Below are 16,204 nucleotides of genomic sequence, written 5' to 3'. Positions count from 1 at the left end.
ACTAGGTCCTTTCCAGAGAACAGGAAGAAGGGAAAGAAGTGACATACTTTTAACAAAATATGAATCATTATAATTTGTTTTGAGAAATGTGACGGTTGATCAAAAAATTTAACATAATAAAATATGAAACTCTATCAGGACTTAAAACGAAATTAAAAAGAAAAAGAAATTAAAATTATAATAAACTCTAATTAGAATTGAAATTGAAATTCTAATATGAAAATTTAAAACCAGACATTAGTTTTTAATTAATAACAATTACAGCGAAATACAAGAAATACAGTTAATAAAATACAAAGTGTGAAGATTCTTACATGCTTAAATTTAAAACACCGCTACATCTTTCCCAAACAAGAAGAAAAAAATGGAAGTTATGAAAAACCTGTAACAAAACATATTAAATATTATAATCTGTTCTTGGAAATGTACTTGTGATTGTTAGAAAACTTAAAACAATGAAAAATAAAACTCTATTCAAACTTGAAATTTTAATAATAAAAAGAATTGAAATTTTAATAAAATTTAATTACTACATAAAAAGTGGAACTTTAACATAATAATGACTTAGAAATTGAGACTCTATCGATTTCTGAACGATATCAAACATTTTTATTACGTATTTCAAGAGCAAAATTTTAAGATTTTAGTTCGATAAATAAATTAAAATACAATGTACGACAATACTTACATTCTTGAGTTCCAGGAAAGGCTTTATCCTCTTGCGAGACCTGCTACTCTACTACCAAAACGAATATTTAACAAAAAAAAAAAGAATACTAGACTAACGCGTCCGTTATGTCAACTGACAATCGGCGAACACACTGACTCTAATTTCGCGTCTGATTATTGTAATCACATTTAATGAGAATTATTATGCTCTAAATCGATATTAAATGTGATTTAACGCAGCAAACACTGATTCTACCGACCGCATTACGCGGACACAAAAATATTCTGAAAGAAAAACTTTATTAGAGGTAAGGGATAAGAAAAGGGAATTTTTTCCTTTTTTCTGTCGAGTATTTGTTTACGAAAATTCTGCTTTCTTAGAACTACGAATTATTACTTATTTACCATAGGTAGAATCATATATCATATCAAGAGCACGAAAATATACATATAAATATTATACCAAGAATGCGAAAGAAAATATATCGTTAGTATATGAATATTTCATAATACGATTGATTTGTAAAAGTTATCCGCCAAATTGAATGTCCACCATTATAACTTCAAATATTTTATGCATTACGTGACTTCGTTCTAATGCAACATGGCGCACTTTTTCTGACCGGTAAACAAAGCTGCGCAATACGAAAAAAACGCGATGCGCAGAAACTGTTCAGACTTGTCTGTGGTAACGTACTTTCTCGAATGTAATAAAAATTGTTGAGAAAGACGAAATTAATAGACAATATTGTATTACAGACAATTTACGAATAATGAAAAATAAAGTTATTTGAATTTCTTACTCAAATGAAACAGAATCGAGAGAATCTATGTTAAATTTATGTTAAACAATCTATTTAATTTCTTCGGAAATATAATTTAATACATTCGGAAGAAAAAATAATTTCTTTTATCTTGAATTTTTCATCTTGGTGTTCTTAATAAACCGTGAATTCAGAATTTGTTATATTAGATATTAATTACGTTAATATCGCGAAATATTTATAAGAAATGGAGTTAATCTAATAGTGCATAAATATTACCACATTTCGACGAAAAGTTATTAAATATATAGTTAATCACCATGGCGTCCTTTTGACTTTTACCCCGTCGTTTCGAATTTCACAGCATCCCTCTAATACATCAAAGCTTCCCTCAGAATCAAATAATAGTAATCTGCACAAAAGAAGAGCGAAATATTAAAACAAATGTATAAAAAGAATAAATTATTTGAAAATGAAACAATGATCATGGTCAAATTGTGTTTCGAAAACTCATTGTACAAGCTACCGGCAACCAAAAAGACAGTCGGAGAAACAAAGGTAATTAAATAATAGATTACAACGAAGTATTGAAAAAAAACATACAGTTAAATGAAAGTAACAACAGTGTGAGTTTGAACGGTAGAAAAATGTCTACCAAAGTGCCAAAGCCACCTGTCGCGAAATAACACGGATGGATAAACATCTAATTCTTCTGATTGTCCACGCTAAACTGACAGCCTGCACCGCGATTTACCCAACGAGTTTGGGTTAGGAAGGAGTAGGGGGCTAGAGTTGTCAACTATCCGTGTATACACGGGTAGGATTCGTCAAATTCCTGGAACACTTACACTCAAGGATATGTTTTCAGTAATAGACATATCATGTTCCAAAACAAAAAACAATACAGTAAAATGAACGTAAAAGGTATAGAGAGTAAACACAAATGATTTAATATCATTTTGACGAATAAAAATGAATCTGAAACGAAGATATTTGCGCTTATACGTTGTCACTTGATTAAACAAAATTGATTAATAGATAGAAAGTTGGAAAGATATAATTTTTTCAAACATAACGTGTAATAGAATAAGATATTACTGGCAATGCCCTTAGGCGATCCTATTATCAAAGCACGCCTCTGAATACGTAAAAGTAAATCTGATTATAAAATATTAAATTATAAAAACGTTACATAGCAAACCCTGACTCTAAGACTGCATTGCATACGGTCACAAAAAATTTCCGAAAGTAAAACTGTATTAACAGAGAAGCATGGGGAAAGTGAGTGTTTTTCCAGAAAATACTGCTGTTTATAATTAAATTATTCGTCAGTAAACAGGTATTATATTACGATAATAGAATATATTTGAAATATTATTTGTGCTTTGTAACACATTTCCTGATATTGACAAGTATTTATAAAGATTTTAAATGTAATACAATCTATCTGAAAGAATTCTACTGCGGATGCTCGTTTCTTACTTATAGACGACATTTTTTTTGTACATATTCGAAAACGCTTGTGACAAACCAAAATTCTATATGTAAACATATCCGAGGATAGAGCGATAACAGTGTGAAAGAGCCGTGATTGTTTATGAATCGAAACGTGTTTGCACGTGTCTGATATTGTAGAGCTCTCGTGAAAACAAAAAGTTGTTGACAAAGATTTGGTGACGCTGCGATGTTCTCGTCGAGAATTTACAATTCATATAATATACGAGATATTTCAATTTTTATTTTAATTTCAAGTGAGAATGTTTTAATTATTTTATCGAATTGTTCAAAACTCTATTTTGTAGTACAGCTCGAGGAAAAATATTATTTAAAATAAAAAAATGTTGAAGATATTTGAACTCTCTCTAAAAGTAATGATTTTTTATTTAATTACGTCTAAATCCACCTTGGTATTTTTAAGAAAAACCATAGAATTACGTATAATTTCATCATATTAAGTTAAATATTGCATGTCTATGTGTATATTTATACGATTGATATATATATATATATATATATATATATATATATAGTATATATGATTGTCATATCATAAATGTGTATATCATGAATCAAACGTTACTAAACATTACTGTATGAAAAAGCATGGACTAGAATGCTAATTATTCCATTATTCATTTCTGCAATTAATCAGTGAAATGTACAAAACAAAATCAAAGATTATAATAAACTTATATCGAACTTATGTTTCAAAAGTTTATGATACAAGCTACCGGAAATGAAAACGATCAAATGGTCTATCAATAAATGAAAACAGAAAAAGACTCGCTCTTCGACAGTAGAATGGTGCTATCCCGCTAAAAGTGGGCTTTTTTTATATATTTACGTGGAGGAAATCCGCACGAACGCCAGGCCGCTTTTGGGGAAAGCGGCGTGGTAGTGTCGGACTCCAACCGACTAAAACCTCCACGATGACCGTCCCGGCTGCGGTCAAGAGTGTAGCAACTCACCGGTGTGAGCGTAGCAACGACCCCCCCCCCCCTCCCCGCGCGCCAAATACCGCCGCTGATGGAGCGGTGTGTGGCCATTGTCACACCGCGTCTCGTCGCCAGAGCCCCCGTGCCAGGCAGCCCGGTTCCCCTACCGGTCTGCTTAGCGGCCCCGAGGCTAAAAGTGAGCCTAGCCGATTCGTGATTGGCTGAGGCGGCGAGGCTTCGTTTCTATGCAATGCGCGCGAGAAATTGAAATACCAAATGTCGTAAAAATTTTCTTACATTTTACGAACTGATGAACTGAACATTTTCAAACCAGATTACTATAAGAATTTGAACACTAAAGTGCACACATATATATGCGTACATTAACAAACATGATTTCTTGAAGAAAATCTAGTATTTTAACAAATATTTTCAGAATGAACATATTGTTCATTATGATTTTAAAATGAGAATTTTAAGTATTATGTAAAGACAGATAATTACAGAATTACAAACTGCTGTTAGAAGCGAAATATAAAAAATTGTATGCTTATTCGTACTATGTAGCAGAGCATATACGTAATCTTTCTACTTACTATTCTATTAATAGTGATATAAAATAAAAATTAAATATAGTCCATCAAATGTATTATATCCACCATGAAATAAGATTATGATCACATAGATAATTTACAAAATTTTCTGACAAAGAGAGGTTATTGTATGATGCATTAAATCCATATACTAAAGAGTAATCTTTGGAAGGCGAAGGTAATCTAACCTAAGAACTATGCACTAAATTTGAAACGTATGCGATGTATTGAACGTTTTAAAAGTTTCTTCCAAGCTTCAGATATTTAATCTAAATTAGAGATATATTAGCAAAACATAAAATGAAATATATGTGTTTGCGTTATAATTTTTAAACATATTCGTATTTGTAAACATCATTAATTTCTAAATAACTAAGAATATACTGCTTATTATTAAATAGTTACGAATTGTTTTTATTAGCGAGAAGGTATTAAGTGATGATTGACAAGTTGTATCAATATGCCACAAGTTGACGAAGTATACCAGTAATAATTTAACAAAGCAAATTCTTCACTGCGATCTTCAAGAGAAATTCCTTGGAATTACAATTGTTGCAACGAACGCAGCCGCATTAATAACATGCGACATAAGTACACTCTTTTATATACTAAGCTATTTGATTAATTCTAAGTATGTAAGAAATTTAAAAAGCTTTTAAAATCGTATATTTATCATTGTAATATTGAATTTCTTACCATTTTGAAATGTATAATTTTGAAAATAATTACTATATCTTCGTTCTTAAATAATGGAACAACTAGCGAAAAAAATGAAGGCGAAGAAACGTTGCAGAATATTCATGACGTGCACGTGATTCATCTACATGTTTCAGTTTTGTTGAATATTTCACAATCGAACATTTTCTTTTCTCTTCTATCGTACTCTTGTATCTTGTGACGTGACTCTTTTTCGTGGAAGATAAGAGCACGACAAAATGCGGTCTCTAGCATTTCGCAAACAAAAAAGGACGAAACTGTTCGCTTTTCTTCTGTTTTCTTCTTTTTAAATAGAGGTGAAAGTAAAAAAGACGTATATCTACAGAATTTGCTCTATTTCCATTACACATTCTGTTGATTGATTATTTTCATCTGAATCAATTGACTTACTTAATAAATTCTTCCTGTTTACAGGCATAGCTAATAGAAATTTGGATAGTCTAACATGGCTTATTTTCATTCTTTTTCTTAGCTCTAATACTTTGTTTAAATCTTTCTCACCAAACCTTATAAATTTAAAATTATTCACACACTGTAATTCATTATTCCAATTCATTAACATTTCACACTGAGTTGCATTTAAAATATCAGGAATTTCTGAAAAATAAAGGAGGGTTTGTATATCAGAATATATTGAAAATAAATTTGGCAGTAATTCTTTACCTATTCCACATGTATGATATTCTCCTAGTTCTTTCTACTTGGTTATTCTAATTATATGTTCCCTGCTGGCATGCTGTCTACTCCTGTTGCTACCTATAGATCTTTTAATAGTAATTTGTTCCATTTCTTCATCATTTCTTGCTACGTACCTTTGGATCAAACATAGAACTATAACTAATCACATCTTTAATGTACAATCTCTGTATCATTATATACATACATCTTTATTTTACCTCAGTTTCTAACAAACTTGCAGTTAACTCTGGAGTATAGGGACACACACCTGGAATCATATTGTTTCTGACCCACGATATTTTCTCTCCTATTGAATTCTGTTTTATCAATTTTTTTATCAAATTTTGTTTTGGGACATTTTTGCTTTCTGTCTATTTGATATTCTGAAACAAAATACATTGTCCATTTCCTTCTTTAGTACACAAAAGTATTATATAATCATATAAAATAAATGAAATGTACATAACAAAATCACATAATTTAATAGTAATTCTATTTACTTTTTGACTTTTTTCTCAATAGCGATAGACTTTCTGCTATTTGGATGCATCATTTTCTCTGGCTTCAGGAACTCTTTTCTCATTGCAATGGCCTATAAAAGACAACAACACACTCAAATAGTCTTTCTAAGATAATCTATTTTGTATACGTATAAATTAGTAAAAATAATACCATGGCTATGAATTATTGGGTTGGCAACTAAGTGATTGCGAATTTTGTTATTAGGTGGTAATGACAATTTCGATTATCCTAACCTTCAAAACTCCAATTCAGGCTATGTCTTTACTCAATGTATAATCGTACGCAGACGAATCGTCGACAGCAACGACGGCGACGTCTATCGAGAGTAAAAGTAATATCGAAGTATACCTTACCATGACATTTCCTAGTCAACAAACTTCAAAATTTGTCTCTTCTGTTTTAAGATATTTTTAGCTATTTTTTTAAATCTTATAATGGTAACCTATTTTAAAATGTGTCACTGGGTTATGTACGCCAAATTCACTAAAAAGCCCACCTCTATCCACTCTTCTTATGATACAAATACCAACCCCGGAATCGCCTTTCGGCATTACTTCAGGGTTAGCCCTAGGTGTGTACCCCTCATTTAATCTACCTTTTTTCACGCAGGTCTTCTTCTCCTCTCAACGTTCTTTTCCTGTACTTGTCTCGCTTGCATGATTTTCCTGCATAATCCCTGGAACCTCGTCCAATTCTCCTCCTTCCTAGTCACCATCTCGATTAAATTCTCGGTTGACAGTGGTGTGTCAACGTAATTCTCCAATTCTGTTCTCTCGTATATCCATCTAGGGCAGTGGAATAACGCATGCTCCGCATCATCTTCTTTGGTATCACAGTTTGAACTTAGTTAAACTAGTTAAATTAAAAATTATTTATTGTTAGTACCGATAGACTTTTATTTATTTCGATCACTGTAAAATGCTATAAGACATTAAAATGTTAATAGTCTTTGAAAACATAGTTTCAGAAAAAAGTAGTTAGTATATTACTCATTAATGAATACGATAAAGTATTTATATGTTAGGATTTTCAAGGTTACATGTATATGTCAACATGGTATTATTTATGGAATAGCGTAATTCATGATGATAGAATTTACAATTACTAACTAACTGTTGCTTTCTTGGTAGAAGTGTTAGACGATGTAATAAGAAATATCTATAAAATATTAGAATACAAAGCATCAAATTATTATTTAAAGACTTTTTGAAATTAGGAAATATACACGCACTTTGGAAAATAGAATGCAAAGGAAACTATACACTACACAACTAATATACGTATTTAAGTAATTACGAATTTTCAACTTATATTCAAATATTTATGTCAATCAATTATTTGCACGATTTCTAAAATAAATGTTTAGTTATTAATTGGAATGAATCTTCTAACTGGAAAATTTAAAAGCTTCACGCAATAAAAACTTTGTAGCGGCACATGAGATAGAGGGCAATTCAAATCATGTTGTTGTTTTGCCTCGGAGTATCAACATCGTTAAGACATACATAATGTAGTAATAAATAAACTCCGGACAAAACAATGCCACCGCTACGTGTAACCGTCAAACGAAGATGAATTTGAATTTTCCGTACTCCCTCGACTAGTATAAATAGACGACCATGTTCTCCAGAAGTCAGTCAGTCGTGCAAATCAATATCAGTTTATCAGACTCAGTCTAGAGCTTATTAGCGATCTATACACAGTCTTTAGCGAATCAGTTTGTACCGAGTATCTTAGCGAACATTGTCTGTATCTGTTATTTTAAAATATATTTGACGGTTTTCAATACGAAGATATCTCGTCATTTAAATAAGAACTCAACCAACCATTCTCCACAAGTGGTGACACTGACGTGCGAAAAGTAATTTCAAAGTGAATGTGTTACAATCATTATGACGAGTAGAAGCGGAGCCGACCGTGTATCGATCGAGCAAGATCGAGTAGAAGCGGAGCCGACCGTGTATCGATCGTGCAAGATCGAGTAGATGCGTTGAACACACCGCTCCGCGTAGCACCGTTCTGGCCTCACGACGTCGCGCTATGGTTCTTGATGCTAGAGTCACAATTCGAAGCTGCCCGGATTACTAGCGACAAGACGAAATTCCACGCTGCCGTTGTTACGTTCTATTTAATTGCCGACGAGAAGGTAGCGTTAACTGACGTTTAATGCAACTGGCAATAAGTTCCACTTTCGGCTAACCTGCTATGTGCGGGAATACTGGCACGGGAAAGGATTAAAGTTGTTCGAAAGTGAATTTACAATATGTAATGATTTATTCAAATCTTACTCGATTTTGATATTGACAATTGACTGACAGACTGACGGATATAAAATTCTTCGGTTGACAAAATGATAACTAACTCTTCGATAGATAATGGTAATTATTCGGTTGACGAGCGGTAATTAATATATTCGATAGACGAACGGTAATAGTTATTATTACTGACTCCTCTGAGTCGCTACACTTATTTATATCTGTCGGAGATGAAAAAACGTCGGGATCTTTCTTTTAAAAACATTTGGGAAGATCCCCAACGTTTGTTCAACTGCCGACTTTGTTTACAATTTAAATTGTCTTAATATCGTTATAAAAACATAATTAGGTAAATATAAAGACGTAGTTAGGTAAGTTCTCGCAAGATATAGCTTTTAGCGGCTTTAACTGCCTTTCACTTCAAATACTCTAAACACGGTTTCAAATAAACGTTTTAAATTACCTTGATTTGCAAGAAATTATCAATTTTATTTTCGCGCTACGGATCGTGCGGGTCGCGGTACGTAACAGCCGTCACAAATATTACAACGCAGCATGTGCAGCTAGTCCGGGACATATTGTTCGACCCGCCGGAGACAGGGCAGTATAAAAAGTAGCTGATAAGGGGACTGGCAGACTCGGACTCTATGAGAGTGTGGAAACGGAACCTACCACTACGACGAACACGAAACGGCGTTTCACGGTAGCGGACGTTAACACGCCTATCATCGGCGTGGACTTCTTGAGCCATTATGGGTTACTGGTCGACCCTCGAAATCGACGCCACAGCGACAAGACCAGCAACCTATCGACAACACGATACACAGACATGACTGTGGCTCTATCGAGTCGACGTATCACCGACATCTCGTCGAATTTTCGGACGCGACTCGTCCACTCGTTCGGTAGAGACAAAATATGACATAGCGTGCTACATCATATCAAAAACCATGCCCGGCCCTTCCGTCTTCAGCGAACCTCGACGCCTCGCCTCCGATCGACGCAAGTAGGTGAAGACGGAATTTGAGACAATGACTGAGCAAGGAGTGATGCGGCCATTGAAAAAATTCATGGGTATCGCCTCTGCACATCATGCTGAAGAAGAACGGAGGCCTACGACCCTGTGGCGATCGTGCGTTGAACGCTCGCACCGTGCCGACAGGTATCCACTGCCGAATATCGAAGATTTCGCGCAATATCTGCACGGGTTTGACAACAAGCGGCTGACGCTTTACCCCGCATCGAAACGACAAATCCGCAGATACCGAACTCTCGCAACCGCACACGAAAAACGACGAGCGAAGTCTTACAACCATATGTACAACAAAGAAAAAACGTTATCACTGGAAGGGAGGTGATGTAGCGGCACATGAGCTTGAAATCTGATATTTATTATGCAATAATCTAATACTTCTATACAATTCTTTATTTGCAGCCGGTTTGTATTTTTTTTAATTTCGTTATTTAATAAAGCAATATTATGTGATATTTTGTGTAGGCAGAGACTTTTGATGGTCACTATGCGTATACGATGCTTGTATTTGGAGTTAACGCCTTCTTTATTCTAAGTTGTATTGTCTGAATCTTACCTACATATGCCTGTTATCTCGTTACTTATTGTTAACGTCAAATAATATTAATTATTATCGTCTTAAATATTGTAGTACCGTAAATATAAAAATTAGTTTATCAATAATAAATGGATTAAACAGATAACAATGGTTATTTAACATGAACTAATCGTAACAAAGTATTATAGTTAATTAACAACTCTCGTCAACACGGATTCAACTCTCTCTCAACAACGCTAACAATACTATCTCGACAACGCAATCCGCACTCTCTGGCTTCTCAATTCATACTGCCGTTAATTCATGTATGTCCCTTAGGAACCCTTTGTCTTTTGTCTTAGCCTCATATCTTTTCTTTACGCCCCATCATGCACATGCTCAGCAACCGCTTGTTTATAATTCGCACGACACCCCCCCCCCCCCAGGCCCCTCGTCCACGATACTACAATATGTATTATACTATATTTTAATACATATTAGATAATACAGTATTTTCTCTACAACTGATCGCCACTATGTTTCCCATAATTGATCGGTTGTTATCCCCAAGGGGCTAAGTAGCGTAATCTGATCCGAATTCAAACGTCCATGAAAAAATACTAATTATCTATGAGACAATAATGAAACCTTTTTATTTCTGAATTTTTAAAAATTAAAATTTTATTACCGTATTTATGAGATTTTTCTGGCTAAAATGAGTCCAAACACGATGTAGTTTAAATCATATTTACACGTATTTATAACAGACGAAAGAAAATAAGTTAATATCACTAAATAAGCTAATATGCTTCAAATTATATTGCGTTTGGTCCTTGCTCTAATCAGAAAAAAACCAGGATTACATTGGTAAAAGTTTTATTCAATAAGGATAGAAAATAAAAAAGTTCCGTTGTTGCATTAACATCGTCCAACCGATGTACTTCTTTTCATCCAGTCGACTCTCGGAACCCTTTCTCTTTCACTCGTGCTCCCTTTCTCTAAATTCGGCAAAATGTTGTATCCATTATACAATCGAGTCCTGTACACGATATGTAATCCATCACCATGGAACCGTTTTCACTGCAGGCTAAACTGGTCCAGTCGCTTAAAAAAAATTGATTCTGTACACCACTGAAGCCAAGTTCAAGTACCTCGAAGACCCATTTAGCCCTAGCTAGCACGAGATTACCTCGTGAGCAATTTTTTCAAGACCTCACGAGGGCCTACCAGTAGACTTTCTCTTTTCTCATCTCTAGTAATTTATCACACGGAGCACCGTGGGCTCGAGTGTCTCTGAGTTATCTATACCTCGGCATCCTGCAAGTATAACTATAGCATTCGTGACTTTCAGAAGCGTGGTCGTGGCAGGTCTAAGGTCCAATATGAATACAACCGAATCTCGGTAACTCGAACCTCCAGGGAAGAGCTGAATTCTTCGAGTTACAGAGGCTTCGACTTATCAAAATCTCCGGGTAAAAGACGTTTAACAAAGGAAAATTCAACATATAGAAGCTTCATACGAAGGCACAATTACATTCACCTTTTCAGAAAGTACTAGTATTTCAAGCTTCCTCCTAAAACTCATTTTATTCAACCCACATACATGCAAAAGTTAAAGACGCGGGAGATGAAAAAATGATGAAAAAATGTGAAACATAATTTTTCAGTTTATAAATTAATTTTCAAATTTATTTCTCCCGAAAACAAAACATTTTGTAAAGAAATTTTATTCAACACTTTTTACTTATTTTCGCATTTAGAATAACCTCCTGCTGATTATTTACTTATACCCAATCATAGCCGATAATTAGCAATTAATTAGATAAACATAATAACAAGTGCATTTAGATCTGATCCACATAGACGACGCGATATCGCATCGGAACATATGACCGTGGTAACGACCAATCATTTACAGTGAAGAACTATCATAAAGCGCCGACACATAATACAGCATGGCTACGTCGTACCGCCGCGTATCGGTACCTTTGCCTAACATACCATTACAAAAATTCATGTTTATTGTGAATAATGTACTTAAAATCTGTATTTTCTGGACTCAATAAACTCCCTTGTAAAAAAAAATGTAAAAAACTATTTTTGAAGAGTAAAAAATGTCCCTAGGATATGGCGCGTAAATATCGCGCTAAAACAGTTGATCATGGCGTCAGGGGATATGAATAATACATACGTACTTGTTTAACGCAGTACATTCTTGTATGAAAAGTTTGTAACTCTCTTGTTTTCAATGAATCGAGAAGGTCTTAAATATCGTATTTAACATTTGATCAACTAATTTTGCATCTAAATTTAATCAACTTATTTTCATAAGCAGAAATGGATCAAGATAGTTATTCAGTGACGTGTTCCGTTACAATCGAAAAGACTAACTCACAAGGTTCGATTTTGAGGAAAACAAATCATCGAACAGTAACTTTACGTTTAATCAGAAATAATCTTCGTGAAATTTTTATCGAAGTGCGTGCAGAAAAAGGAAGTTTACTGACGAAGTTATCGCTGAGATCTATATCTGTTTTCAATAAGTTTATGACTGAAGGTAAAGCTTCTATCAAGTTTAAAGAAGAAAATTGTACATTGTTTTTATCCAACGCACCGACATCGCAGTTAATTAATTTTTTGAAAACGTTATATATTAAAGTGTCAAGTCAGTCGGATCAAGTAGTAAAAAATCCATTAAAGGAGAGACTACTTTCTAATAAGTTCCTAGAAATTAGTCCTGTTACAAGTACTGAAATAAATAAAGCTAAAGAAAAGACTATCGCTGTATCGCGTGCAACGATTACGACACCATCCCCTAGCGCTGCTAAAAAAAGAAAACGGTCGGATGAAAGTGCACTGAAATCGTCTACTGCGAAAAAACTGTACGAAAATCCAACTGTAGGACAGGTTACGGAAGAACAAAGTAAAATTTTAAATGCGGTACTTAGTGGTAAAAATGTGTTTTTTACTGGCAGCGCAGGTACTGGAAAGTCGTTTTTATTGAAAAAAATAATAGCAGCTCTTCCACCTGATGTCACGATGGCTACAGCGAGCACAGGAGTAGCGGCATGTCACATAGGTGGAATAACTTTGCATCAATTCGCAGGAATCGGACTAGGAACCGCGAATTTAGATAGATGCTTTCAAATGGCTTCTCGCAATTCTGCTGCTATTTCATGGAGAAAAACAAAACATCTGATTATAGATGAAATTTCTATGGTAGATGGAGACTATTTTGATAAGATTGAAGCTGTAGCTAGACATATTCGTAGAAACGAAAGACCATTTGGTGGAATACAATTGATATTGTGCGGGGATTTTTTTCAATTACCACCAGTTTCAAAAGAAAACAAAGCTAAGTTTTGTTTTCAAAGTAGCGCATGGAAAAAATGTGTACATTTTAATTATGAATTACAAACTGTTCATAGACAAACGGATCCTGAATTTATTAGGATTTTAAATAATATTAGGATAGGTAGAGTGACGGATGACACTGCAGAAAAACTTAAAGCAACAGCTAAACAGAAGATAGAAAGTAATGGCATTTTAGCAACCAGACTTTGTTCTCATGTTAATGAAGCTGAAGAAATTAATCAATTTCAACTGGATGAGTTAAAAGATGAATCAAAAACTTATATGGCCCAAGACTCTGATTCAGCAATGACTGCTACATTGAATCAGCAGTTGGCTGTTCCTGATAAATTAGTATTAAAAATAGGTGCCCAAGTAATGCTGTTAAAAAATATAAATGTTGCTAATGGTTTAGTGAATGGTGCAAGGGGGGTAGTTATTAAATTTGTAGAGAATATACCTGTAGTCCAGTTTAAATCTGGTATTCAATATCATGCAAAGCTAGAAAAATGGAATTTGAAAACAAGTACTGGGAGTATTGTTCATAGGATACAAGTTCCATTAAAATTAGCATGGGCTTTTTCCATTCATAAAAGTCAAGGCTTAACTTTAGATTGTGTTGAAATGTGTCTTGCAAGAGTCTTTGATGCTGGCCAGTCATATGTAGCCCTTTCAAGGGCACAAAGTTTGCAATCTTTAAGAGTATTAGATTTTAATAAACAACAAGTATGGGCTCATTCAGATGTTCTTTTGTTTTATAAAAAATTTAGGAGAAATATACAAGAGATGGAAATGATTCCTTTAGGAAAGAAGCAAAAGATATGATTCGGTTATTTAAGATATCCAAACAATTAGAAGAGTGTTATATTTTGCTTCTGATGGTAAATACAGTACACATAATTAGATGATAAAATTGTAAACAGAGACTTTACCAAATCCACGTACAAAATTATGTATCTATTTAGTTCTATTAAAATTTTGTGTAAGAGGTAAGGTTGTAAAAGAGATAATAAAAAATTGTTTAGATAATTGAAATTAGGGATCTATTAAAATTTGTCTATTATAATTATAATATGTATATTAATACAATAACGCACAGTTTCGTGAATTGATTTTTTGGATTAATGTATTTGTGGTTAAGACTATTGTGATCAAAATTTTGAAATAATTAGAAAACTGTTATATAATAATGTAATGTAAATTTTATTTTGTAAAAATAAGCTAATAAGATTTATTTAAAAAATATGTAAACATTTCTTTTTATTCCTTTATCATAAGATTATAGAATTTATAGATAATTTTATTTTAAATGAAATTAACTAATTAAGCTGAGTTCAACAGAACGTCGAACGAGAGTTTACTCTATGCACCAACAGATGGAGTTTAATAGAATTTTAATTTTTCGACTAACTTGTCCATTCTGATTATAGTTGAAGGTTGTAGTCAAAGTTTAATAATAAGTACGCGTGTATATAACCTTAATAAAGTATTAACATTCAGTTGTGAGAGAAATTCATACAATTACAAAGAAATTGTGCAACGTATTATAAGAAATACGCGTTCTTACGTTATATAGTTGGAGAAACAATGCCAAAATATTACTGTGATTATTGTGACACGTACCTAACGCATGATTCGCCGAGTGTACGGAAAACTCACTGTCAGGGCCGTAAACACAAGGATAATGTTAAATATTTCTATCAGAAATGGATGGAGGAACAAGCACAACACCTAATCGATGCAACAACGGCGGCATTCAAAGCTGGAAAAATCGCATCTAACCCTTTTGCAGCAAACAAAGGAGCAGCAATTCCACCACCTCCAAATCTTGGACCACGTCCTGGAGTACCACCTCAGGGTCCTCCAGGTATGATGCCACCTCCAGGGATGCATCCTGGTGGCCCTATGGGTCCAGGAGGCCCGATGATGATGGGGCCACATGGGCCAATGCCACCAATGATGGGCATGAGGCCACCTATGATGGGACCTATGGGGCCAATGGGGCCAATGATGGGTCCTATGGGACCTATGGGTCCAATGAGACCACCAATGAACGGACCACCACCACCTATGGGAGGTCCTCCACCGATGAAGAAATAATGAAGAGAATATATATAATTCATACCATTATCTTAATTATATTGACATAACTCATTAATCATATGCATATCTTACCAGTATAATATCAATATGTACATATGAACATAATGTACTAAAATGTAAATTTCATTCTATGATACAAGATATTTTCAAGATGTTGAAATACAGAACAAATCATACATTTTTTTCTTAAGAGTAAAAATAAATTGAAAAAATTCAGTACTTAGTGTTATTTTTATACTTAATATAATAACTGATCAATCGGAGTAAAACTCTGTATTTAAATATAATTATACTTTAGGAAATAAATATGTACAGGATAAGAAATATAAGATACATGTTTCGTTTTGCTTGAAAACAATTTCTTTTTTATTTACAAAGAAATAAGCAAAGATAATTTGTATATATTAATTTTTTTAATAAACATGAAATTTGATATCTGTTTCATGTTTATCATTTAGATATACAAATTTGAAACTTAAAATTACTTTAACACGACTGTATGCGAGACACCTACAAAGTCAACAGTCTTCAGTAAAAGCTACCCACTTACAAAGTATTAATTTAAAT

The 16,204-nt window shown here is 33.6% G+C and overlaps 2 protein-coding genes, 1 long non-coding RNA gene and 1 pseudogene across 3 annotated transcripts; 2 read left to right on the top strand and 2 right to left on the bottom strand.

Moving 5' to 3' along the window:
- Positions 1-311: 311 nt before the first annotated feature.
- LOC117207532 lies at positions 312-2,145 on the bottom strand. The gene is made up of 3 exons (XR_004487539.1): positions 2,037-2,145; positions 689-1,845; positions 312-382 (listed from the first exon to the last, which is right to left on the bottom strand). It is a non-coding gene; the product is annotated as an uncharacterized LOC117207532 (long non-coding RNA).
- Positions 2,146-5,492: 3,347 nt separating this feature from the next.
- LOC117207531 lies at positions 5,493-6,695 on the bottom strand (annotated as a pseudogene).
- A 5,637-nt stretch (positions 6,696-12,332) lies between these two features.
- Positions 12,333-14,414, top strand: LOC117207527 (ATP-dependent DNA helicase PIF1). The gene has a single exon (XM_033447834.1). The coding sequence runs from the start codon at positions 12,521-12,523 to the stop codon at positions 14,357-14,359; it is 1,839 nt and encodes a 612-aa protein (XP_033303725.1). The 5' UTR covers positions 12,333-12,520; the 3' UTR covers positions 14,360-14,414.
- Positions 14,415-14,951: 537 nt separating this feature from the next.
- Positions 14,952-15,970, top strand: LOC117207526 (U1 small nuclear ribonucleoprotein C). The gene has a single exon (XM_033447833.1). It carries the CDS (start codon positions 15,122-15,124, stop codon positions 15,632-15,634), a length of 513 nt encoding a protein of 170 aa, XP_033303724.1. The 5' UTR covers positions 14,952-15,121; the 3' UTR covers positions 15,635-15,970.
- Positions 15,971-16,204: the final 234 nt, after the last annotated feature.

This window comes from Bombus bifarius, unplaced genomic scaffold (genome assembly GCF_011952205.1).
Source record: "Bombus bifarius isolate JDL3187 unplaced genomic scaffold, Bbif_JDL3187 scf7180000008035, whole genome shotgun sequence".
Lineage (NCBI taxonomy): Eukaryota > Metazoa > Arthropoda > Insecta > Hymenoptera > Apidae > Bombus > Bombus bifarius.
The sequence above is the reverse complement of the archived record's forward strand: the minus strand, read 5'-3'. Positions and strand labels throughout refer to the sequence as shown.

Excerpts from the sequence above, each read along its gene's own strand:
- LOC117207527 (XM_033447834.1), top strand. The coding sequence starts at position 12,521 with ATGGATCAAGATAGTTATTCAGTGACGTGTTCCGTTACAATCGAAAAG.
- LOC117207526 (XM_033447833.1), top strand. The coding sequence starts at position 15,122 with ATGCCAAAATATTACTGTGATTATTGTGACACGTACCTAACGCATGAT.